At 42.0% G+C, this 27,193-nt stretch overlaps 1 protein-coding gene across 14 annotated transcripts in view; it reads right to left on the reverse strand.

The window, feature by feature from the left end:
- The window catches only part of FAM13A (family with sequence similarity 13 member A), a 127,470-nt gene that overhangs the window by 58,908 nt on the left and 41,369 nt on the right, over positions 1-27,193 (reverse strand). For 11 of the 14 annotated variants that reach the window (XM_084516934.1, XM_084516938.1, XM_084516937.1 and 8 more), the window contains one exon: positions 19,443-19,615. In XM_084516934.1, coding sequence (XP_084373060.1) covers positions 19,443-19,615 — 173 coding nt within the window. Of the gene's footprint in view, positions 1-3,055; positions 3,229-19,442; positions 19,616-27,193 lie in introns of those variants that run through there. The other 3 variants (XM_084516931.1, XM_084516930.1, XM_084516932.1) reach the window with 2 other exon arrangements.

Consider the following 27,193-nt stretch of genomic DNA (forward strand, 5'->3'; position numbering starts at 1 on the left):
GTGAGACACCAAAGAAAACGTCCACGTCAGTTTCCTTTTTCAGTCAGAGGCCCCTCTGCTGCCCGCTTTGTGGTACCCAGGAAAACTTCCACATGCTTCTACATGCATCAAAGTCAAAGCTGTGAGAAGACAGAGCACTCAACGGATCAAATGCGAGCCTGGAAGGCCAAAAATTTATATAACATTTTGAGATAGGCTATGACTACGAATTCAGGAAGACAAGGACTACAGGCTTGAATTTCTCTTAATTCCTGACTAGTGAAAAAACAAAAACAAACACACCTGATAAATCTTCCCTACCCCCAGAGGGAGATGTTCCAGAACATACTTCAATAGTGTTTGTGAAACACTCCAGCTACCTTGGATGGAAAGTGATAACAAAGTCCAAAGGATCAGACTTATTTACAATACAACTTTACACACAGAAGCACTCACTAATCTGTTAAAGAGAACAAGGCCGCCAGTAAAAAAAAAAAAAAAAAAAAAAAAAAAAAAAAAAAAAGGGAAGAAAATGCAGTGGAACAGAAATGTGGCTAAAATATTTGGTATTTGTGAAAGACTCCAAGGAAACAAGCTAGTAATGTAAATTAAACAAACCCAATGTGGCTGCAAGTGAGACAGTCCATGCAGAGAACTGCTGCTGTACAGATTAGAAATAGAAGGGAGTGTGACTGCTCCATCAGATATGCATCTAAAAATATTTGTGATGGCTTCTTTTTTGCTCATTGTTGATTTGTTTCAGCAAAGTGCAAAGCAAAGGAGGCCACTGATCACAAACAAGGCCTAAGTGTGTACTTTGATTTCTTATCTCCTATGGAAACTGACAGCTGCAATTGGCGAAGGCGGGCACAGGTTTCAGCTTCACACGACTTTTGTTAAATGTGCAGCACACGGAGCTAGAGGAAATGAATTCAAACATACTTGAGTAGTATTAGTAATGCTCTAACTAGGAACCTACGTTATTAAACTAAGCTCATGCTGTTCAGAAAACAGATTAACAGTAATAAAAGAGACAATCGCTGGTGGACAGGTTGTTGGAAAATGACGACTGCAACCAGCGTGCCATTTACAAGCGCCCTTTGGGCAAGGCAGCACATAGTGCAGCACAGGGATCAACACATTTGGCCTTCTGTCTCTTCCCATGCAATGAAACATAACCCTGAAGTCCCTATTGTCACTCCCTTGCAGCAGGCCACCATATCCTTTCATGTGCCATTCCACAGACATCTATATATAGAATAAAATGACACAGTATAGTACATACGGCTCTATGCAAGCCCATTATATGATTTTTTTTGAAGACAGGCTTATCTTCTACATCCAGGGTAGATATAATACTTGGCCATTCTCATGACAAGTAACATTTTATCACCGCAGCTGCTTAAACAGCAGCATTCCCACCTTCCCCAACCTTCACACACCAACCACGCAGAGGTGCAGTCGCAGCACTTCAGCACAAGGGTTCCTGTGGCAGGCACAGCACAGCCAGCTTGTGGCTGAGAGCACGGTGCCCAGAGGGCACTGACACCAGGGAGCTGACCCGCACAGGAAGGGCACCAAGCATGATTACTGCTGACAGCACATTCACTTTCCTGAAAGGGCTGGATGGATGCTTACAGCTTGGGCACATGTCCTAAGCAGCGGCACCTGGAGGCTTTAGACGCAGGCAGCACTGCCAGTTGCCAACACCCTCAGCTGGAGTATCCTGTGTGCCTCAGGGGAACCACAACAACTGGCAGAGATCACCTTTCCTTTAGCAGAAGGAAATCCATAAAGCCAGAATGACCCTCCTCGTCAGCAAGAAACATGCACTAAGAAGGGAGGAGACAATGTTCAAAGGAAAAGAACAGGGAAAATAGGTGCAACCTGGAGAACACTGTAAAGGGATTTGGGAGTCTGTGTTTACCTGCCCCTACCTCCATAGGAAATGAGCTGCTAAAAGTATGGTGTATGTATACTAAAAATAAATCAAAGAGCAAAGAATACAGAAATTTGTAAATATTTCTAACTGCAGAATTCATATGATACTGTACAGTGCTCTATGTTTAATGGGAGTTTTAAGAAAAATCTTCAAAGTACAGAGTGCATTTCTAACTGATTGCGAGTTAGTCCTTTTAACCAAAACAAACAAACAAACAAAGAAAAAAACAACAACAGGGGGTCTAGGTAAGGCTACCCCATGAAACCTATCTTCCCCTGGGGTGAATACGTGTAGGCAGGAGTGCAGTAAGAACCACTTGTTCTGACTTTGGCCATGATAGGCAGATCCTCCGGAACACAAAAAGGTTAAAAATACTATGTGAGGCTGTTCCTTCAAATAGAAACGATGTGCTATGACTACTTCTTTAAGACATTCAAACCGTATTTCTGCTTCTCTGCAGTCATCAACATGGAACCTTGCAACTGCATTCCTGCAAAACAGACCTCCCCTGCATCCCCCTGCGGAGGACACCCTGCTACATCACGACGGTAACAGTTTGGACAGCAATTTCAGTTCTGATTTTGCTGCGTCCGAGTAAACAGCAACTTCCCAGCTTCTGCTGAAGCAGCACCGCCGTGGTGCTGAAAAGGCACACCGAGTTGTTTATTGTTTCGCGGATTACATAAAGATCGGTATTGGCTCCAACGCAGTACGGATAAGGAGGCATGCGTAATTTTGAGAACTGAAGGAGCAATAAAGAATAAATAAATAATAATGACTCGGTACGAGGACCGTGTAGGCGTACCCCTGCGTTTGTGCCGTGCCATTTCCAGGCTCGCTGCAGCCCCCCCGCGATGCTGTGGCAGGGGCACATGCCAGCACAGGTAGGCGCTGGCAGCTGGTGCTGGGGAGAGGCGTGTCTCGGCACCGCGGAAACAAAACAGCCCCTGCTGCTGCAAACTAACCCTCGCCGCCGCGCTTCCCAGGCAAGGGCAGACCCCTCAGGGAGCCGGCGGACACCCGGCCCCGACCCCCGTCTCCGCACGGCCGCCCCCCGCCCGGCTCCCCGATAAAGCACCGTGCGCCCTGGGCGCGGAGCCCGGCTCCACCGCTGCGGGGATGGGAGCCACGTACCTCTGCAGGGGCATGACTTCGCAGGCCATGCTGGCCATGGAGCCGCTGCTGCTGTGCTCTGCGCTGCTCTGCTGTGCGGTGCTGTGCTGTGCTCTGCTCGCCCGCAGCGCCTCGCCTCGCCTCGGGGAGCCGGCGGCGCTGCCCGGCCCCGGGGAGGAGCGAGGGGCCGCGGGTGGGAGCTCAGGGCGACCCGCCCCGCTGCCGAGGGGCAGGGGGAGGATGGCTCCAGCCCTTCCCCGGGGGCAGGTAGGGCTCCGGGAGGGGAAGGCGAGGCGGAGCGGAGGTGGTGTGGAGCTGTTTTCAACGTGCGAGAAACGCCACGAGCCGCAGCCTCATGCCCACAGGAGACCTTTGCGCAAAAACACCGCACGAGGTCTCGTGCATCGCTTCTAGTAACCGGGACCCCCACACACCTTGTCTGGGTAAATGTCCCCCAGGGGGGACAACCAAGAGCCCACAACCTGACTGCAGCGGCACCGCTGTCCCCAGGGAGGGCAGGATGCCCGTGGGACCAGCACTCAGCACACACCGAGCCACCTTTGCCACGTTGTATGTCTACAGGGACTGCGATTTCACCACCCCTTTGCCTTGCAGTAAGCACTACTGGGGTTCAAGTGGTTTACGCAGTAGTAAGCTGATCAATCCAGATGCTCCGGGAGGAGGAACATATGAGAATTCCTTTTTACCATTCTTTTCTTTACTTTTTTTACTTACTTTGTTGATGTTCCCTGAGGGTGGCCCACCCTCAACATTTTATTTAGTAGAGATTTGGGGCTGGGAACTGTGATACCAAAAGAACACTACACAATGATGTGCCACTTTACAGTGTTTTTTTTTTTTTTATACCACAGCAGTCTTGGAAAACACACAGTACGAAATCTGTAAGAAGGTCTTGCACTGAAACTTTTTATGGATACCGAGGGCTCATAAACAAAGTTTTATCTTTAACCTCCACACTTCAGCTGCCCAGAACATCTAAGGAATCATCATCAGCTTCCTCCAGCATCAGACACACACTTCTGCTGCTGCCCTAGCTGTGAACGACATTACCATTGTGAGAGGGAAAAAGGGAGAATCCCAAACTGATGAAGGGGCAGAAGAGAATGGAGCCTGTCAACATTTTAGGCAATAAAAACCTAATGGCTAATTCCCACAGAGCCATACATGACAATCTTCTAAAATTCAAGCCAATATTAAAAGCACACGCACCTTCAACCTTAGGCCAGGGAAGACTGGCACTGGTTTGGGTGAAAACTGCGACAAGAGCTAAGTATCTGTATGCTTATGACTTCCATACAGATGTAGGTAATATGAACTATGTGCGAGCCACGTCAGCTTTCTGGAGAAGCAGCAGACACTCCAGGGTCAGAAGGAGGATATCAGACTTTTTGCAGGGATGCCTAAAAGATCTTGACCTTTCTCGGCAGGAGGCAGGAGCATTCTGTGTCTTAAACACAAAAGCAGTGGGCAGCTGCAGCCTCGGGAAGCAGTGGCATGGAGTAGAAACAGAGAGGTCAACTGAGAAGTGGCTCTGCTTCAGTATGCTGAACTGTTTAATATTTGCTCCTGTCAGCAGGCTCGCTGGAAGAAGTGCATTAGTAATGCTTCTGCCCATTGCCTCAGCACAAGCCTGTTTGGCTGTGCTGCAGTCACGCCAGGCACAGCACAGGGCCCCTTTTTAGGAAAGTCAGCAGTGCTGATAAAGCACTCTGCCATCACGGATCTGGCCTGCTCTTATCTGTGTCAATTAAATGAGTATCTTGATGACTTCCTGTTAAATGTGCTATATGTGCTCTTAAGCAACGAAAATCATGCAAGAAAGATTTTACTCTGGTACACAAACTGTTGCAGCACGAAACAAAAGCACCTTGTATTGTTTCACAATTTGACTGTAAATGAATTTGTCCCTTCCTGGTCAGTCTTTTTTTTTTTTTTTTTTTTTTTTTTTTTTTTTTTAAAACACAGGCACAGTTATTCATAGCTTATTACATTTCTATAAGCTGAATGTTGTCATCAGGTTGCCAATAAATAATTTTTTCCCCATTTAATGAAGGGCCTATCTGCATGGGGAGTCCTGGTTCTCCGGAGCAACTTGCTGAATGAACAAAGTGGAATAACTCCTAATAGCTGTTGTGCTTGAAGCTTATATCCTAGCTATTTTGTTGCAACTTTCATGTGACTTGCCTGTATAAATGAGCTGGAGCGTACTAACATTCACAACAAAGAATTCACTAACAAAAAGAGACACTAGCATAACCAGAAAGATTAATTCATGAATTAGCATCAGTAAGAAGGTCAACTGCTGGCACTTTGCTAAAATCAACCAGATGCCTTGGGAGAACACCGAAGCCGACCAGTGCATCCTGTGCCAAACTCTTCAGAGCCATCTCCTGTTTCTGTTCTCTGCTTCTGGAATCCCCTGGATTAGCTGTCAGTTTTCTCCTCTCCTTCCTCAGCTGCATCTTTAATATTGCCAAAAACATCACGACAAAGAAGAGGTATCCTAGCTCACCTTTCCCTGCACACCCCCTGGTGTGCAAATTCAATGCCCACTAAGAACAAGGAGACCAACGACGGACTTTTGCTAGCACTGCTGGTTTCCCAATGTTTAAATTATTTCCAGAATAGCTGCAGATATTGCAATGAAAGGTGTTGACATGGAGAAGCATCAAAGGGAGTGAAAATTTGAAAAGTACTTTGTGGCACAGAGGCCAATCACCTGTGAGAGCAATGCTACCTGCTACTCACACAGCAGGAGATGGCCTGCAGATGCACATCACCTTGCTTTGGTGTATATTATTGCTTTGAATCTGTCACTTTGTTAAAACAGCACAGAACTCCTTCATTCTTCATCTGCCCTGTCCACGTGTACCCGGAGCAATGTATTTGCAGTACACATTAGGCAGACCAAAGCTGCCAGAATACTGAAGCCTTATCTCCAAACAATTCCACTTCCTTCTCATGGATGTTTTTATGTTAAAGCCAACTTGCTATTTGGCAGAGGTAAAGATTTCTAATCTTACACCTGCCCTCTTACACCCTTCCTAACTGAATTCAAACTGGATTATCACATACGAAACCTAAGATTATGCAATATTTCGTTTTGGATTTGTTTGTACCTATTGAATCTGTTCTCCCATGTTAAACATGGGAAATAAAACCTCTTCTGCATGTTGCATACTATTCTTACGTCCCTATTGCTTGCTCAGAAAGGCCAGACTCATTTGTTGGCAGCAACAATGCACTGCAGTGGCTATTTATGGAACCACAAAACAAACGTGTAGAGAATACACCCACATACCTTTGTCCCTCCATCCTCACTGGAGACTTTTAAGCCCAGGCTCATCACAACCATGTATCACTAAACACTTAAAATGAAAAGAAGCAACCATTCCCACCTATCCAGTCCTCACCCTACTAAAGAAGTGCATGCTTCATAAAACATGGTAATCATGGGGAAAAAAACAAAAAACCTCTCAGCATAAGCACAGCATCCTCTCCACTGGCTCTGTGCTCTCTAGTATGTTGCGAATATTTCCGGAAAACATAACAAATAAAAGTGATGAAACCCCTTAAAATACCAAGACATGCCACTACACTTCAGCACCTGGGTATGGCACCACCTAGGTTCCCACTATTTGATTTGCAAATTTATTGCTGAGATTCAAGAAAGAAAGAAAGAAAAAAAAAAAAAAAAAGACACTGTCTGGAACTAAATATGAATAATCACTTTTCTCCTCTGCCATCAATGAATGAATCTACATTTGGAAGGGAAGTGTCCTGTCAATCATCTTTATAGACATGCTTTCTCCTCTTTTTTTTCCTTTCCATACTTAGCTGCACAACAAGGAATTTTCTCAGCGCATAAGGCAACAAGATGACCTGTGGCCAGCACAGCAGCATAAGATCTAATGCAGCAACTGATCTAATTAATAGATTTTATAAGGATGTTGCTGTGTCTGCCTCCTGAGAAGCAGTTATCCTTTGCCTCACTGCACTGTCATACACAAATTAGATACTATTTAAAGAAAAAAAGATTTGTCTGGTCTGATAAAATCTTAAGATATTTAAGATGATGGAGTTCTGCTCAATGCCATCCATGTGTTACCACAGTATTTACTAAGTTATGTAATAATTTCACCCTGGCAGAAACATGAAATGCAAAGCAAAGATACAAGCACATCTTAATCTGGCTGAAAATTAAAGAATGTACTTTTAAAAACACCACCAATACAAATTTTAAAATGCCATTATTTATGTACACATGCTTGCATTTATACTCATTTATCTCTTAAGACTATCTGTGCATATAAACAACAGCAATTGCAAATGAAAAATACCCTGGAAAACTTCCTGCAGGCCAGAAGATTTGTGTGCACACATGGAATAAGCAGGACACAAGTAAATAGAAACCATATTTGGGAACTGTAGCTCTTCATGTCCAAACAAAGCAGACAGATCATTAAATAGACTCTGTTCAAAAGAGCATATACTGGAAAAAAAAAGAACAGAAATGGGAATAAAGAGTATCTAATATGTCAAAAATGTTATTTAGCAAACAGGGAATCCTCAGAAAGTGCGTGAGTACTAACTGGATTTCCAAGGCTGGTACTCAGCTCTATGTTGCTTAATGATTTTATCAGTGATCTGAATGGAAACATAAAATAGTACTGGTGGTTCTGTTTGCATGCAAGCACTACAAGCTTCAGTATATGAGTCAAATCTAGGATTAGGAACACCCAACATTATCTGCAGGTTCTACTGGGGGATGCAATGTCACGCTAGAGCAGCACCTCCATACAAGCTCTGAGTGAATATGAGGCTAAAGAAATTAACATCATCCACAGATGTATCAACACTGATGGTGTGTGGAAACAGTGAATTATTCCTGTATTTGCTACGGGTGTGGCTGCTACAGAAGACCGGTCAGTTCAGGAATTCCCATTCTCAAGCAAGTTGTGAAAAATTGAAGAGTGCTCAGAGACGACCCAGGAAGGGAATGCAAAAACTAAAGACCACACATTTAGTATTTTTCAAGTTAGTCAGTCTATGCATGCAGGCAGGAAATGTTAATATTTGAACCAGCACTCAGAAGTTGAATGAGATCCAATGGCTGGAAGTCAAGGATAGACAAATTATGACTAGAAATGAGACATTTTTAAACAGTGAGGATAACTAACTACTGACACAATTTATCAAAGACAATGGTGAATTCTTTACCAACAGAAATTTTAGAATCAAGAATGGACAAAGAAAGGCTAAAAGAAATGCTGTATTGCAACCACAGAAATTGAATTGGGGTAGCAATTAATTCAGAATGAACTGTGGTTCTATCACCTGCAAGAAATTATGCTAGATTTTTATTATGGTATCTTTTGATCCTTATTATGGTATCTTTTGACTGTAAAACTGTATCAATGAGCAGATTCTGCTACCATTAATTCTTTTCAATTGGGACATGTACTACCAATTATGAGATCATTCTGGCATGCTTTAATACATAAACAATTGATATTGTGGTTTCTCTGGATCCTCCTTTGGGCTCTTTAGTCCCTTAAGGGAGCTCAACATCAGCAACAGATTGCAGACAGTTACTCAGGCACAATTTATAAGGGATGAGAAAATAATGGGAATATAGCAGACATTTTTGTCTGTTGTCAAAGTTAAAGCAAATTGCCTTAGTTCTCATCACTCTGGCTAAATTTTTCCATACAACATAGGACTCTATATGTACAATTAATGAAGTGTGATAGTTCGATCCTTTGTTACAGAGCTACTCTCCTAAAGAGTCCAAATTACCCATTTCACAAATTTCTTCTGAAAACTTCAAAAAATTCCACAATTTCTATCAAAGATATTAAATAGTAAGTACAGAGCACGTACCTTAGTAAGTCATGTGCTGAACTTGTAGTAAGGAAACGAACAACAAAAAAGCAGAGTCATAAAGTACAAAGTTTTCACAAGCTCAAATGCCTGCTACCATAAAATTGTCTCATTGGGAAAGCTGTAAGGAAAAGCTGCTTTTAATTCTGAGGAGGGAAAGAACAGGAGGAAAGGATTCAAACATGGCACCTCCGTACCCATACTGTGACTACTGTGTTTTTAGCAATTTTAGTATTCTAATTGGTATAATTCATCTCTATCACTCAGAGTGCTCTGAGGAAAACCATGAAGAGAATGCAAGAATTAAAGCCAAACAAATGTAGTGTTTTTCAGAGGAAACAAGCTATTTATGTGTGAAGCATTAATATTTGAACTAGCACTCAAAAGGTGAACAAGAACCAATAGAAGCTGAAGATAGACAAACTAAAACTAGAAATGAGATATTTTAAAATGGCAAAGATAACTAACTACTGACACAATTCAGAGACAACGGTGAATTTTTAACCTGCTTACTTTTTTTTTTTTTTACACTTGCTCGTGTTGAAGAATGCTAAACCTTAGACAAATTGCTCAGATATAATTAGCAAAATTATCTTACACATTTTCCTAAGTGACTTCCTCATTTTCCTCTTGTCCAAAAGAGAAACACGTTGCTCTCAGTTGAATTAATTTCACCCTTTTTTATTTTCTGCCTAACAATACAAGTTTTGTTGGCATACCCATGGAGAATATACTGCTTTTTTATAGAACCACAGAATCATGGAATGGTTTGGTTTGAAGACACCTTAAAGATCATCTATCCTGGCCTTAAACACTTCCAGGAATGGGGCATCCACAACCTCTCTAGAAAACCTGTTCCAATGCCTCACCGCCCTCAGAGTAAAGGATTTCTTCCTTATATCTAATCTAAATCCACACTTTTTTAGTTTAAAGCCATTACCCCTTGTCCTATCACTCCACCCCCTGACAAAGAGTCCCTCCCCCAGCTTTCCTGTAGGCCCCCTTTAGGTACTGGAATGCCTCTATAAGGTCTCCCAGGAGCCTTCTCTTCTCCAGGCTGAACGTCCCCAACTCTCTCAGCCTTTCTTCATAGAAGAGGTGTTCATCCTTGTGGCCCTCCTCTGGACTCGTTCTACTAGGTCCATGTCCTTCTTGTGCTGGGGGCCCCAGAGCTGAACACAGTACTTCAGGTGGGCTCTCATGAGAGCAGAGCAGAGGGGGAGAATCATCTCCTTCCCCTTCATGGCCATGATTCTTTTGATGCAGCCCAGGGTACAGTTGGCTTTCCGGGCTGCAAGCACACATTGCTGGCTCATGATGAGCTTCTCATCAACCAACATTTGCGTTCTTCCTCACTGCAACTTGGAGGCCAAATTGCCTTTTAAATAAAGCTAGTTAAAATCTATTAAGGAGGAAGCATATTCCAGAATTGTTCCTTAAACCTGCTGGGAGAAGACGCAAGTAAACATGAAGTTAAAAGTTTTTCAGAGCTTCAGGTTCTCAGAGTTCCTCATCTCAGCCAACAGATAAGCATAGCAAGTACATTTTGCATAGAGCGAGACACTCCAAGCTGCTGTGGCATCTCTCCATAAGTAGTGGTTTCCTTTGCAAGCTCTGCCACACCCTACGTCAGCCGCTTTTACTTGTTCCAAAGACTCTCACCCCATGGGATAGCCCAGAAATTACTTCTTGGCTTCCCTCCTGGAGTAGCGGGAGGATTAAAAGTAGGTTCTTAAAATGTTTTCAGTGAACGCATGAAGTAATGAATGGCTGTGCCGGATATCTGCTGTGGGAACAGGGCTCACCCTGTGTGCTGTGCAGCAGGTCACTAGGTTCTTTGCTTGCACCTGTTAGTTCAAGTGCCAGAGCATGGCACAGCAAGAAAACTATGTTGTTTTTCTCCTATCATGTTATTTTCAAAGTGGGCTTCTTCCAAAGCTGATAATTTAATGAATTGTGTCTTCTTATTGGGGTTCAGTTATCCTGCGATCACATGGTTGTTGGGGAACGAGTCCCTTTCATTTCTCAAAAGGGCTGCTGCTTTCTTGTCAGATGCTTAACATAAGTTTAGGGACAAAGAAACAGCTGGGATGATGTTGGAGAGAAGGAGAAAGGCTGATGGGTTTGCAGGCACTTCAAACTGCTGAGTCCGAACAAATAGAGGCGCAGGCCTCACGATTTGTATTTGGTGGACGTGCCTTTTTACTTCACTTAAAAGTAAGCTGCCTTCCTTGCTAGCAAGGAAGGCAGTCTGGCAGAGTTACCCTCTAGGACAACCCTCTAGAAATAGCTCCTCTTCTTCAGCTAATGACATAAGAGAAAGGAATCATCGTTTTGCAAGAGTGCCCCATGAGCCCTTCTGGCTCTGACAACAGATGATGGGAAAAGATGACTGCACTCAGGCTTGGCGGGACAAACTGACTTTGGCAGGAGGCTCTAAGAGAAGAGTGAGCTGGGTGAGAATAACTTGATCTCTCTGCTTAGAGCTGGAAGATGCATCTACCGTGGAAGCATAGGAGATCCTGGCAAAAGGACAAATTTGACTAGATCTATAACAACCTGACTGCATTTGCCTGGAGAACAGCCCTCTCAGGCCAGTCCTGGGGATTTTTCCAAACTCATATGTATGTATATCAAGAAACATGAATTATTGTTTATGTGCAGCCAAATACAATGATGCTGGGCTCAAGCAGTGTTACCACAAGTACAGCTCATTGTTGTACCCCTCATGTGCATCATCAGCTTTGAGTCTAACCACTCCATACATGTCCAAGCTGTGCAAACTTGCTCCTATTCCGCAGAAGGCCAGTCTGAACAGTGTTAAAAGTGACACTAGTGAATGATAAAGGAAAAAGAAAAATCATTGTAAGCCTATGTTTAGTTATCAGGAACATCCAGAATGACAAGAAAAAGGCTAAAAGATTGCAATTGCCCAACCCAAATTCAAAGGCCAGGAAAAAAAAAAAAAAATCTACTTTTTCCTACCCAAATGAATTAATCAAGTGAAAGCTAACAAAGGTTTAGAGGAAACTTTCTTTAATCTCTGTGATGCTCAGAGGCCTTCACAGAATGGTGGGCACTGTATTTATTTATTCCAATTTAACACTTCCTGGAGGGTTTTCTGTTTTGTTTTTAAGGAAGCATATATAAATTTTATAAAATATGGTGCACTGTTAGCTTTACTCTCAACAGAGTAATTGTTTCACTGTGGTTAGGTCAGTCCTGTCAAAGCCTTAATGAGTGGAAGTCGTCAACATCCAGGCAGCCTTTAGTAATTTCTTTGCAATTACCCAGTGACCTCTCTTTGTAGTTATCCCTAGTGCAAATACACTGCTTCCAGAATGTGCAGAACGACAAGGAAAACTTTGGTGCAGAAACAGAACTATCTTCGCGTCTCCTAAAGGCAACGTTTTCAGGACAGGAGGAAGGCACTGAGTCAATACGAGAAAGTGAAATTTCTAGATAAGCAGTCAGTCAGGAATCCCATTCCTCAAAAAAAGATATATGAGAGGAAATCTTTCATGGTGACTGACTGTGAGAGGGGGGGTTTTACAACGCTGAAACTGCTCAGAGACAAACAGACACAGGCAAAGTGACAAGAGTGCTGAGTGACAACCCTGCCCTGCCACCAACAGCCTTTTCTTAAGAGACAGACAGCTGACCACTTGGTTTAATACTTTGTTTAAAAATATACACGGGTGTCATTGGAAATCACAGCTAAAGTCCATCAGTCAGTACTGCCAACGTGCTGAATGCAACGTCCAAATACACAGTTCTTTCAGCTGAACCGGGAAGTTGCAACACCAAACAAGCCTGGTTGAGAACTCGCTGACCTCTGTACACTGATCTTCCTGCAGACCGCCTGCAGGAAGCACGCTGAGGTCCCCTCTGGGAAGCAGCACAGGAAGGAGCACCTCATGGCTTCAGGTGACTGAAAACTGCTACTGGAAACAGGGCACACTGTGATGATCTTCCTTAGCTAAACAACGTGCTACACACATCAGGAGACAGGCTAAAGAAGCTATAGGAAAGGGAACTACTCACCCACTGGAGTACAAATAGGTAAAGCCACAGTGCAGAGGTTTTACATCTTCCCTAGATGCCAGTCAGAGAAGTAGTGATGGGTGTTTTGGTTTTTAAAATCACAAACATTAAAAACAAAACAATTTCAAAGCTGGCTGAAATTCCTTATGATCTATGACGTGTTCTCCCATAAGAGACCACCAAGCTTTTTGTTTGAAAAGAACTTCAAAATTGCCACAAATGTTTGTACCTTATATCCCACAGCAAAAACTTTTACCAGGTACCAGGATGACACCTGCCTCATGAGATGAGGGGACTTTCTCCTTGCAGCTAAAGCAGATAAGCAAGAAATGAACAAGACAAAATAAATAATGCTTCTAGGTGAGAGGGCAATGCCTGAGATACATGAAGGGAGCCTTTTTTTTTTTTTTTTTTGCTCGGATATGATTCAAGTTATTACTCAATTACCATGAACTTGCTGTAGTCCCCTACAGTTTTGTAAGGCTACTGGATGCTGTTCCAGGAAACAGGAAAAGCTTATACACTTGCCTTCTGGATTGAAAGAATTTCTGTTTCCCTATACATCTAATGTCATTAACAAGCTGCTTTTCACAGGTAACGACGGTCAGACCTTTATTTGGCTTGTGATTCTTGCTGTTTCTAAGATGAACCTCCACTTCTGTGGCACAGGCCAGGGGATCAGATGCAAAATGCTCTCCATCCCACAAGCCATAATTTGTCACCAGGTAAATCTTGTATAGAGAGGCAGAAATATGATAACAGAGTAAATAGGAAGGTTAGAATAGCCTCATGGATAAAACCTAATCTAAGCGGCAACCAGTGCAGGGTGGATGAGAGAGGGCAAATGTTTGAAAAAATAAATGAAATCCACCCAGGTGACTTGCATGGGAAAAATCTACATAATTACATGCTACTGTGACTGTCATTACATCTTTGTTATGGACAGGGAACTAAGGAAGAGCTGAGACCACACCCTGACTCACCATTCAGAGTCACCTAGCTTGGAGAGAAATATAAATCACATCTTTGTGGCTGTCTTTAAAGAAAAAAAAAAGAAAGCTTTTGTTAACAACTCATTCTGTAATGCAGTTCATAGTGCCAGCATCTCATGATGCAAGAAAGAAGGGAATTGATCGCATGGGAGGGTGGAGACAAATGTGCTTTTAAAGTGAAATGAGTCAGCTTGGAAAAACTAACTCAACACAACCTAAAGAGAGAAAGGGACAAACAGCAAAAATACCAGAGATAAAGAAATCTCCTCCAAGGGCTCGGAGCAGGGCTCACCAGAGGCTGCTGCTGAGCAATGCAGAAGGTAACCGCCATCACCACTGCCTCATCAAATTCTCTCTAGACCTTTGTTCCTTTCCTCAGCAGTTTTCTCGAAGAATCCAGGGCTTTCATGAGGCAGCCCCGTCTGCTGTTTGGCTGCGATCCCTTACGTAAACCTGGCAGCAAGACTCCTGAGTGATAAGGCAAATTATTGCTTTGGATAGGGACTGAATGTACTGCCATGACAGGCTTCAAAAACAAAACAAACCGAAAAAACACGCAACAAAACAAGCCAAAACAAAAATAGTCAGCTAAGCTTACAGCACCAGCCCCCCTGCTTGATTTGTTCTGGCAACAGGAACCCAAGTTCTTATCACATGCCAGAGAATAATGGTAAGTTTTGGCTTGCCTTGGTTTTAAACCGCAGCTGCTAAAAGGAAAGCCAACAAACAGGGAAAGTGTTTATAGTAAGCACAACCTTCTCGGTGTACAACTACATGTGTTTTCATACCTCAGCAATTAAGGGCTAGAACATGCAGTTGTTAAGAGGAGGGTGCAGCAAGGGTACATAAACCCACCCTTTATTTCAAGGAGACCATTACAGCATGTGATCGCTACAGCCCAAATATAAGGATCTTTGTGAACAAAAGGTTGATGTAAACAAATCCCTTTGAGAACTTGCACATGTTAGAAAGCCAACACGGTGTATCTGTGCTGACAAAGCTCAGTGCAGCTGTGACTGCAGCCACAAACAGGAATTTATGATCTTTGGCACACAAAGAGATGGCTAGCAGGTACTGGACAAGTTGGATTGCTTACTGAATGATGGTGAGTTTTGCTCCAACGCTTCAGCTCTCAAAATCTGCACAAAGTTTTTCACAAAGTTTGTCTGCCACCCACACGCCTATTGCTGCCAACAGGGAAAGGTACCTGGCAGCACTCCTTCGATCAATAGTTCCACCTAGGGAACGTGCACAGAGCCTAACGACAGGGCAAACAGCAGGGTGCCCTCCTACAGAAGGATCCTCCTTGGAAACAGCACTAAGACTGCAAAATAACACAGCTCCAACAAGTGATAGAGTGGTGGCATACAGCAAAGCCTATTTCAGTGCCCTTTCTGGGGCTAAAGATTTTGGATGGTGAAAGTAAAAGTCTGTAGACAGCAAGCATCTGGCACCTTTGAGCCAGCATCAGGAAAGAAACTTCAACTTAACATCAACATCTCCTGCCTTACATTTTGGTTGCAAGAAGCTTTTTCCCTCCGCCTGAAGGCTTTCCCATTTCTCTGCTGTTATAGGAAGTTTGGCATGAAAGGCTACGAACACTGCTTGTAAGAGGCCTTCCTACCTTTGTATCCACTTAAATCTTAATGGATCCTGTCCCTGAAGTAAAACACATTGAAGTAAAATACATTTGAACTTCTTATTCAAGGTATGTAAGTTTAAACACCTCTAGGCACATCCAAAATAATTTCAATTACAACTGCTGTTATGCACGCCCCTTCTGAACCAGCTTTGAGAAGATTATGTTCCTTCTTGATAACAGGGGGGAAAAAAAAAAAAAAAAAAAAAAAAAAAAAGAAGAAAAGAAAAGAAAGAGCTCCAAACTGAGCTTCCCCCAGCTGAAAGCCCACCCTAGCCACATCTCATTGAGGGCCTGGTAAAGCTCCAGGGAGCCCCATCTTCTGCCTACATGCTCGTCCCAAAGCTGCTATCTCCCCTAACTTCTGAGGTTTGGGGTATGGCTTGTGGCTTTCAAACTGGTTAAAGATAAGGTGTGTGGTTCCCAGGGTCCGGAAGTTTGATACAACAGTCTGCACACTGCATACAGACTTTCATCCCTCTTTCAAAGGACCGAACTCATCCCTCCTCGGCCTTCTTTTCTTTCATTCTTCAGCGTTTTGGGGTTTGCTCGAAGTCTGTGCTACAGGTATGTTTTTCTGCTACTACATAATTAGCAGTTTGCCCTTGGCACACAGCTATAACAATGAGGTAATTCTCAAGAGAACACATACATTGTGTACTCATGGGGATTACGGGTACGTATAGTTACTCCACCTATTTTGGTCAGAAGAATAACATATCAACTTCAAAATACCATTTTCTTAAGATCACCAGAAAGAGACAGATTTTATGCTCTGCGATATGTCTTGACTACAGCTGATATTTCACACATTTCAAATGACAGCAGCACCTTCAAAAAATTCCTGCAATGAGGAAGATCATACCTGTAAAAAGGCATAACATGCTTTTCAATACTAAAAAAACAGTAAGCCATTTTATTAGTCATGATTGTAGCTGCTACTTAATAAGCATATCTTCGTTTTAAGGTCAACTTTATAAAGACACATCCTGAGAGGTATTTTAAATAGTAACAAACAATACTTAACAATCAGAAGTCTCTTGTTTTCTCCCTGGTGACCTATTCTCTAATGTCAAATGAAAGTGACTTTAAATGACAGGCCTGTATTGTAAACTTTACTTTACAGCTACTACCGTGGGGCCTTACAGGCGTAGCATGTGTGATTATTTCTTCACTGTCACGCTTGTAAGTCTGCTCAAGGTGGAGTCCTGCATCTACTGTTCTGCTGTAGCCCTTCATCCTCTTCTAATCCTCCCCTATCATGGTATCTGGGCATGGAGAGGGAACAAGCCACAAGCGTTTTCATGAAACAGCAAAAGATTATCATTGCCAAGAACAACCTTTATTCTTTTCTAACAAAGATCATACGATAGCCGAGCAGTCGTTTCACTAAAACATATCTGATAATTGCATGTAATTACACAACGATAACATTTATTTAAGAACTGCTAGTACCTTGTGACAGAAATCCCCCCAACAAGAACAGCAGCGTGTTTACAAAGCACTTTATAGCCCAGATCAGATGCCAGAGTCCTTCTGCTGAAAAAGGCAAAAACTCCTAATGTAGCCCTGCACTGAAATAATACCAGATAATACCTTGCTGTGAGCTTGGATCCCACAGGAATGGCACAAGGCTGCCAAAAGCATGTTTAAAACCACTCCTGATATATTACAGCACTACATGAATGCCAGGGAATCAGGATTTCTGATTGTTGCACAGAAAGCTCTGCCCCAGGTCTACTAGGGACCTCTTCCCCCTCCTCTTTTTAGGGGTGGTCATAAGCCTCCTCCTCTGCACCCTGTCCTGCTCTACAGTCTGGTGTCCTGGAGCTGGACAGAAAACAGCAAGCACTACCTCATTCTTCAGCAGCAGCAGCAGATCTCTGACAGAAAAGTACTGGAAGCTAACAGCAGAGCAGACAAACTCAGCCCAATTAGGTAAATAGGCACACAAGTGTGATACGAGACAGAAAACTAAGGCGTACCTCAACAAAGCGGGATTGCAAAAGAATTCGTTTCTACAGCTTATTCATTTCCCAGATAAAATTAGAGATGCAGACTTCTTTCATCCTGAGGACTGAGCATGGAGACTGACTGCTTCTGCCTAATTACAAAAGCATCTACAAAAGCTTCTGCCTAATTACAAAAGCATGGTGCTTAGTGTCCTGTACCAGTATCAGTCCAAACGTCCCATATTTCAGTGGTACTATTCTATCTAAGGAATAACACCTCGACTGGAAAATACCAATTCGTATAGCAAATAATTACCTCCTCTGGGGAACATTCATGAAATACATCAGTCATACACCTTCCTATATATGCAACTTAGCAGTCCTTTGATTTAACTCTCCACTATTTCATTTCCCTTTACACCTTACAACAAATAGAGGAGTACTGACCGGCAGGGGCATGTTCTCTGCCAAGCTCCAGCATACCCATGCATGAGCCCATAACTTCTAACCCATCCCTACTTGCACGGCCCTGTCTAGCCGGTAGAATGGTATTGCTTTCTCAGTTTTGCCAGCTGACCTGCTTTAGTAATTGCTTCCTAACTCAGTCAGGAGATGGATTAATAAAGACGTAGATTCATAGAATCATAGATTCATAGGATAGGTTAGTTGGAAATGTAAACTAACCTGATGTCTTCTGAATGTAGGATTTTTGAGGGTGGGATTAGAGACAGTAAAGCACAAAGCTGACACAGCTAGAAGCTAAAAAGGTTGTGCATCTGCAAGGGCTGGAAACCAGATTTAACATCTGTGCTTCACTACCATTATTATGAATCAAAATCTGGTGTTGGTGCATAATTTGCTAACTCGGTTCATGAGCTGACTGCCGTCTGTCTGTGCGAGTGCTGAGAATAGCACCCCGTCTCCTGCTTACTCAGTGAAGTCACTCAGTTACGTGTCTGGCAGCATTGCCCCTGCTTTGTGTTCTGCATCGGTATGCAGAGACACTGTGGTGTCATCTTTCATGACATGTAAATAGCACCACTTCCCACATTAGGCCAACCTCATATTTCAGTAGCATAAAGGAATTTCCCACAGCAACTTGAATCCTTCATGTTCTGCACTAGACACAAGAGAAAAGGGAATGAGATACAATTCAATAACCTGAGAACACGGAAAAGATACTGGTTCAGTCTGATGGTCAGCGAAGAGTTTTACAAGCACCTAAATTGCCCATTACCTCCTCACCTCACTGGCAAAGTGCCATCAATCAAAACTACAGGTATACTCATGAAAAATAGACAGAAAAATAGACAGACGCTTAAAGATACTTTTAGACAGATAATCTTAAAAGATACTCTATAGATACTCTTCTTTTCTTTCTTGTCTGAACAATCCTAATACTATCACCATTCTTGTCAGAAAGATAAATCCCCTCTAAAGCCCCTTCCCTTTTTGGGCTGAGAATGGGAATAAACTCAGCTACCTGTTACAACTTAAACGGGCAGATCAAACACACTTAAAAACTGACAGGAGACACCTACATTTTGGTTGCATCTTGTACTCTGTCATTTCTAGTGCCTGACTTCAGATCAGTCCTGTCCATCTGCACTCCTCTACCAAGCAAGCCATCTTCATATGTACGCAAAGTTACATTTGAATGACAAACTAAAGCACGCATCAGGTTTTGTAAGGCACCTGTTGGAATGTGTGGCTTCAACAGGGATAAGCATGTTATTTTGCCTTGCACCACAGTATGCTGACATTGTGAGCTTCAATGGAAAAAAAAAAACAACAACCTGTTCAAAATGCTCAGAACTGGAGGTGCAGGTACAGAACAAATAAGGAAACAAATACAAAGACAAAAAAGGAGCACTAACCTGAAGAAAAATGCACCACTGTTAACGAAGGAGATTTCATCTGTTAAATCCATCTCCTTCAAACATGAACTACTGTCTGCTAATCGGAGGCTGACCTGAGGTGTTCCATCTGACAGGTCTGGTTGTGGCACTAGGCATGTTCGGCTGGATCCTTCCCTTGTGGACTTTGTCACCTACAAAAGTAAAGAAAGAGAAAATTGAAACATGAAAGAAAGGAAAAGCAGAGCAGCCTTTTCAAATAATCTCTAACAGAAAGACATTCCCTACCAGTGTGCAAACAGCGAACAATATGATAAAGTACAAACTAATGATACAAAATGCATATAAAGCAAACAACTGGCTTGTTTAAAGGCTATTTAAAGAAGAATAAACATATGCCTATTGAAAGAAGAAGGGTGGCAGTGAAATTAACAAAAGGAAGGTAAAGGAAAATAAATGGAGAATTATTTCCTGTATCACAGAAGGCAAACTAAAAAAAAAAAAAAAAATATCTCCTTGAATCCTTATCTCTTGATGTGAACTAAAGTAATAGATAGTAAAAGAAATTGAAGACCTCTTCCCAACAACCCTTTCATTTTGAAAAGGAAGTTTATGTCAATACACTCTCTGCAGGAAAATTTCTCGAGACGTGGACTTTCTGTGTTGGTGTTCTCTGATGAGGCAACCAGAACATGGAGTCGGAAGCTGGGCTTCCTACATACAAGATGAAGTTTCCAAGCATTACTGAGCCCATATACAGGGTGGCCAAAGTTCTTGCTTTGGCTCCTCAGCAGAAGTGTGCAAAACCAAAGAACAAATAGTGCTGTGTCAGACCATTTTCCGGTATCAGCAGCAGATAATGAGTGCTTAGGGGAGTAAGAGCAAATTCAGAGGTTTGCCCCTAATGCATTGTCCCAGCTTCTGGCACTTTGTGGTTTGGGGCTTTCTTTGACTTAGAAGTTGAACCTTGATCACTGTGTTTAACAGTGAACATTGGACCTATACTTTGTGATCACATTAAATTCCTTAATGTCCACTTCTGTCTTTAGCTTTTGTAGGATTCTATGGCTGGGAGTTTCAAAACACCTTTACATATTAATTAACTTTTTAAAAAAAGAGTACTTCCATGTCAGATAAGGTGACATATAATCTTTCCTTAGTTTTTGAACTGTGAGAATTGGCAAATACTGTTCCTTACCCACCTTCCCCATTCCATTTTTGACTTAACCCCCCCCCCCCACACTACTCCATTAACTCCATTAGTAGTCTAATCAGACTGAAAAATCACAGTTCATATGGTCTTTCATTTTAAATAAGTCATTCTGCTGCCTTTGATCCTTTTTGCTGTCTTTCTCTACACCTTTTTACCTTCTGCTAAATCCTTTTTGAAGAGGTAGCCAGAACTGCATGCAGAATTACATTTATATAAGTAAATCTCAGATTTAGTGATGGCTTCTTATTAAAATGCAGCTTTTTGTTTGCTTTCATGATATCTAATTGAGCTGACAGGATTGTGAAGCTTCTATAGCACCAAGATCTCTTTTATAAAAATAATAACTAATTCAGAGCTCATTGGTATACATTTACACAATTTTTGTGGTTTTGTCTAGTGATGGAAATTCACCTAGTATTTTTTCAGCCAATATGGAGTATCTTAAAAGCCTTCTGTAAGCCCCTGTAACCAGTTTTTCCTGCTTTGAATAATTTTCTTTTATCAGCACATTCAGCCTCTTCATGCGTCACTATTAAAAACGTTGAATAGTATAAATTCCAGCAAAGATCCTTGAGAGACTTCACAGGCAACCTCTCTCCACTGATAAGGAGACCATTTATTTTTATTGCTTTCTAATTATTAATCCATACTTTTCTTCTAATCACACATGAGCTTTGCTTCTTTCAATGCCTTTGATAATTTTATCAAAACCTTTGGAAACTCAAGTGAACTGAATTGGCTTTATTTACAAACATGCTTACTGGCTCCTTTGTCACACAATATTTTTCTCAAAATGAGTCGTGCTTGTGTCTCCCAATGACTCTAATTATCCATTTGTTTATTAATTATGCTGCCTGCTACAGTTTCTACAAATCTCCTGGACTGTACATCAGGCTTTCTGGATCTCTCCTGAACCCTTACCTTTTTAAAAATATTTTTACTATTACTTCCTATTTTTAAAACTATTCTCATTTTCACCTTCTGTTTTGGAATGCTCCGTTTTGCTCACAGTTACTTCCAAATACTTTGTCTGTGTTTAAAAGTTTAATGGGACGGAAAGCTGTTTGTTATTTAGCTCTGAAAAGATTGAACTGAAAAACATGATGTATATCAAAGGTAATGGGAAAGCAGACAGATATGGAGAGAGCTGCTCATGGCAAGATCCTGCCTTCACTGACATCAATGGGCCTTTTGCCCGGTGTCAATACCTCACCTTTGGACTATCCCTCTTTTCCAGCAATACTCTGCTGCCATGCTGCCTGAAGTGGATGCTAGCTTTTGACACCACAGGAACTGGGCATGCAGCCTGCAGACACCAGGCCGTGGCACTCAGCTGCAAACAAAAGGGATGCTGTAGTAGCAGAGGGTGACAGTGTCTGTACGGAGCAGAGAAGACAAGTTGAGGCTACCAAGTTGGCATACGCTGAAGTCTGCTACTCTGTCACTTGAAATACATCTTCATTCTCAGCTAAACAAACTGAAATAATATCAGATGCCACTCAGGATCAAAGGGATCACCCAAATAAAGGGCAATCAAAACACCAAAGAACAGATAACTCAAAGGAATTGCATTACACCACACATCCTGCATTTGGCTTTCAACATTTGCTGTCTCAGAGTTTAGGTTCAAGAAACTGTGTTTGCAGTTCTAATGGTGACTTGTCAGATCTATGACCAGTATAAACATTTGTCATTAGCAGTGTTAAAGAAAGTGCAATGAAATATCTCCCCTAGAGGCTTAAACTGACCAGACAAGGTGGCATCACCCCACACATACCACTGTTAAGATGTTTCTTAACGTATGGATGCATCATCGAGCTGTTTCATCTTCCTGTGAGATGTCAGAAATTACTGGGTTCAAAGATCAAAGATATATATGCCACATATTCTAAAGCTCTGATTCGGTATGATGACTCTAATCTTTGTCTGCTCCTGAAGAACAGGGAGTGCTCCACACCAAAACGAGTCTGGAGAGTTCCATGCACATGCCTTGATAAGGAGTGAAGATACAGATTCTTAGCACAGAACATCCTGCTTTTTCAAGTACCTCATTCATGTTCTCAATGAGGAAGAAACTTCAGCTATCCTAAGCTATGCATGAACTCATAAATAATTAAGGCAATTCATACCCATTTGAGTAAATAATTATGACATCTACATGCGGAACCTTTGGAAGAAGCTATTAGTGAATTTATATTTAAAATTCAAAATTCTAAGTGTGATAAATATATTTCCATAAGGTTATCATCAGGTGCTTGTTCAGTTTCCTCAGGCGGCCTCGAAGGCTTTCCCAGCCTCCATCTGTGGGTTCAGGGAAACAAAAGACTTAGGAAGCCTGACTGACAGTGAAGACTGAGGCAAAGAAGTTGTGGAGTGCCTCAGCCTTCTCTATGTCTGTCATTACCAGTTCACCCTTCTCATCCATCAGAGGGGGCACACTCTCCTTGGCCTTTCTTTTCTGAGCCATGTACCTCTGGAATCCCTTACTGTTACCCTTAGTATTCCTTGCCAAGCTTAGTTCCATCCCTGCCTTGGCTTTCCTGATCCCATCCCTGCACAACTGGACCACATCCCTGTGCTCTTCCCAGGCCACACATCCCTGTTCCCACTGCCTGTGCATTTCCTTCTTGCACCTCAGTCTGAGCAGAAGGGCCTTGCTCAGCCAGCCTGGCTGCCTACCCTCCCTGCCCACGTTTTTACGCAGAGGGATGGAGAGTCCTTGTGCTCTAAGGATGTTGTTTTCTTTTCCACCCTAGTCTAAATTTGGTTACATCATAACTAGCTGTCCTCATAAACCCTACATTCTAATTAACTGTCATTACCTTTGCCTCAGGAACAAAAGAGAAAGGGAGACCATTAACCAGATATACCTCTTGTCTGGCAGCTACTCCTACAGAACCTGCTGTAGCCAGTACAGTGAAGTCAAATACCCAGGAATGAGACACTTGCCAAAGTCACCCAGGCCACTTGATGGCTCTTGAAACAAATGTAATACATTCACTCCAATTAAAACATCAACTGCTTCAAGGGGATTTTTCAACACATACACAGAGCTGTAGGCTCCCTACCAGGGTTACCTAACAGTAACTACAGCGACGACAAGTTATTTCAGGATATGCCTGGAGATGCAGAATTTTGCTGGAGGGTTTTGTCACCCTAACTTGTCTCAGAGATTCAGGTGGAAATTCCTTCTGAAACAGCGAAGTCATTCAGCAAACAGCCAAGTATTTATGCTGTACTGTCATGGTTCTCCAAAGCTTCACAGCTCAGCAAGCTCTCACATGCCAGCTTCATCACCCACTTTGTTGTAGTAAGAGACAACTGAGGTGAATCTGGATGGGATGAAACTCTTGCAGCTTTGAAGACCATATAACTGCCAGGCCCACAGGGCTTTCTGCACTTTCTTCTGCACAAAATGAGGGCCTGATTCATCACGCCACTGACCAGGGCACAGAATTTCTGACGATGTTCTGACGATGCAAGTGCCAAGGTTGCTGTCTGAATGCTGTGCGTACTACACTAGCTGGGAACAAAGATGTCAGAGCGCCTGTGAAACATCATCTAAACATACCCGAACTTCAGTGGCATCCTTTTCCTTACTACTAGAACTTAAGAGAAGTCCTTAAGCCTGGATGTAACTTAAAGCAAGCACACTGTCATCTTTAGTAAGACTGCTGTATGTGCTAAAAGTTGGCCTGTGCTCAAATACTTGCTGAAGCATGGATTAAGTTCAGATGGTTATAAAAAAAAAAAAAAAAAAAAAAAAAAAAAAAGTAATAAGAAACTGTTGATAAGTCACTTCACCTAACATCTACGATATTGATTTTAAAAGTATGAATGGAAAATACTGTTGACAAGATGAGTTCTTCTCAAAGAAAACATGCCTCATCATCCTAAATTACTGACTCTGGGACACAAAGATCAATAGCTTTATAATTCTTACCAGGTTTTGCACCAAGTCAGCACAGATAACTTAAGCAGTAACACATACTTGTAAAATTTAGTCATCAGTTCTTTTCCATACCCACAACCAAGCCCCAAATCCTTGATTAACTGCCACACTGAAATCAGAAAGTCACGATCAATGCAGTCATCCTTACAATCTGTGCAGCTGCCACTGCCAAATTTGGATTCCTCTTACTCCACTTGTATTTTTAGGCATGAAATCACTAAAACACCTCCTCTGTACTCTGCCCCACTTTGATATCAAAGTTTTAAATTTGATGCTATCCTGAAGTGTGTGAAGTTTTAAAGTTCAATCAAGTTTTGATGCTTGATTCAAATTCCTGTGTCTTTCTCTTAATGATGACAAGCCATTTTGGATTCAAAGGGCTGAGTGTTATTTTCCTTTAAACCACATTGCCACAACCTTCCTATCTGAAAGAAGCCCCTGCAAACAGAAGAACTTCTTAAATGTTTCAAAGTAAAAATTTTGTTAACTTTACATGATTCTAGGAGTAGAGAGCTAGAAAACGCTCTCAGAAAGTCCATGAAATTCAGGCTCTGCTATGCTGATATCGTATTTCTAGCTCCAGAGTTAGTTCACTTGTCACTGGCTGCGAATCCCTGAAATTTTGTTTCAGTAAGCTTTCTCAAAGTTAAAGTCTTGTCTGTGTTACAGACCTGTCCAAGCCCAGGGACTTCAGATTGTACAGGAATTCCATCTGTCAGAACAATTTTCTTGTTTGTAACTCCTTTACTGAATTTTGTCTGTCTTCAGTGGGGTATTACATTAATGTTGTAATGGCAAGCTCATTCCTAAAAGTGTTGCAGATATACAAATCACAACAAACTCCCTGTCTCTAACTGAACCAGATACACAGAACTAATCCATGTGAAGAGCAGTAGACACTTTACATAATAGATGGGATTCTGAGGAGATTATTCATAGAGATCGTAACAGTCTTCTTCTGTTACATCTTTACCAAAACAAACTCCTTAAAGCTTTAGAAATGCTGCTGATATAAAAGTCTGTAAAAAAAAGGAATCTGTGCAACATGGCTGATTCTGGTCCAAAGTGACATGAAAGCACTTTAAGAAATTGCACCTGTGGTTTATCAAAGCTATTTAAATGATGACATCTCATTGAACATTCTTGTGCTTGCTACTTGCTGTTCTCTATAACAGCAGGATAGAAAAGAGCTGCGTAAAGGAATCAGTTATAGCTATCTTCATCTTTAAACTTGTCTGTGAAAATGGGGCATCCCAGAATCTGCATACTTTGGCTATGTAATTCAAATCCCTGCACTAAACTTAAGGCATCAACAAACAAGACTGATGTGGTGCCTGTGCTGTTGTCCACATACCATTACCCAAGCCTCCATCTGCATTCACTGGAAAATCTTTGATCAAATTTATCTTCCTCACAGATTTGTTTCTCAAATGCTGAGTCAAACCAGCCTACTCAGTGAATCCCCTAATATAGTAAGGCATAGGAAAGGAGGACTCCTACCCATATGTTCACTACGTCTTAATTTCCCAGGATTTCCTCTGGTTACCTGTTTCCATGCTTGCTTAGTTAGGCAGTTACTATCCTAGTTTGAAGTGCATATGACTAAGAAGACCATACTTAATGACAAGTGTAAGCCCTCTATAAGATTTCAATACTGAGTCTATTGTTTTCTTGTTACCTGTATTCTCTAAGCCACATCAAGTAACTTATCAAATCATTTCACCACCAGTGAAATAGGCCTTTTACTGTAAATACAGTGCTGTATGATATGCAGGAAAAAAAGCACTACACAGAATACTTTGAAAGCAAAGTGGGCACTTACTATGAGTTGGGACAATACCCACAATATTGATATTTTTGTCTGCGCAGCTGACAATTACAAATAGCAAAGCTCTTGATCAAAAGCTTGACAATTCCAAATATGAAAGCATTATCAAAAGTAACTCACACCATTGCTCAGTGAAAGTAAATTAAAGTACAAATCAGACTCATAGGTAAAACATATCTCGCCCTTAGTCAGAGTACCTCTGTACAGCAGTGCAGCTTAGGGCCTCTTGAGAAACATAAATGAAGCCTCTGTTGCTACCCGGATGTGGAATCAGAGTATCTCCAAAGACAGCAAGGATGCTATAAGAATTTATCACCAAGTCTTAGAGTACAGAGAAAAGTTATTCCTCCGGATTTAACTTCTATCTTTCATTTGCTTGGTTTCTTTGGACTGCCCTCACTTGAGCAGAGGATGTATCAAGAATAATAAGCACAAATATGGTCAGGTGATCGCAATCAGAGGAGAGATGTAGGAATGAAGTTGGAAGGCTATGATTAATGATTTCTGTTTTCAGTTTCCCACAGGGCAGACTTTCTGCTCATGGCAGTATCCAGCTGCCCATTCAGAACAATAGCAATATAAATAATGATAAGTTACTGTAGTTACAGGGGGCATCGCTTGATATTTCAATATATGCTTAAAATAATTATGCTACCTCCAGTGAAGGAATCTTAAAAAAAAAATCTTCTGCAAATACCAGCTGCGGTGTTAAAGAGCAAATGATAATGAGATCATCAAAAGCCAGGGAACAGAGGTAAGTCAGCACAACGACCATCACA

The sequence above is a fragment of the Aythya ferina genome, assembly GCF_964211825.1.
Source record: "Aythya ferina genome assembly, chromosome: 4".
Classification (NCBI taxonomy): domain Eukaryota; kingdom Metazoa; phylum Chordata; class Aves; order Anseriformes; family Anatidae; genus Aythya; species Aythya ferina.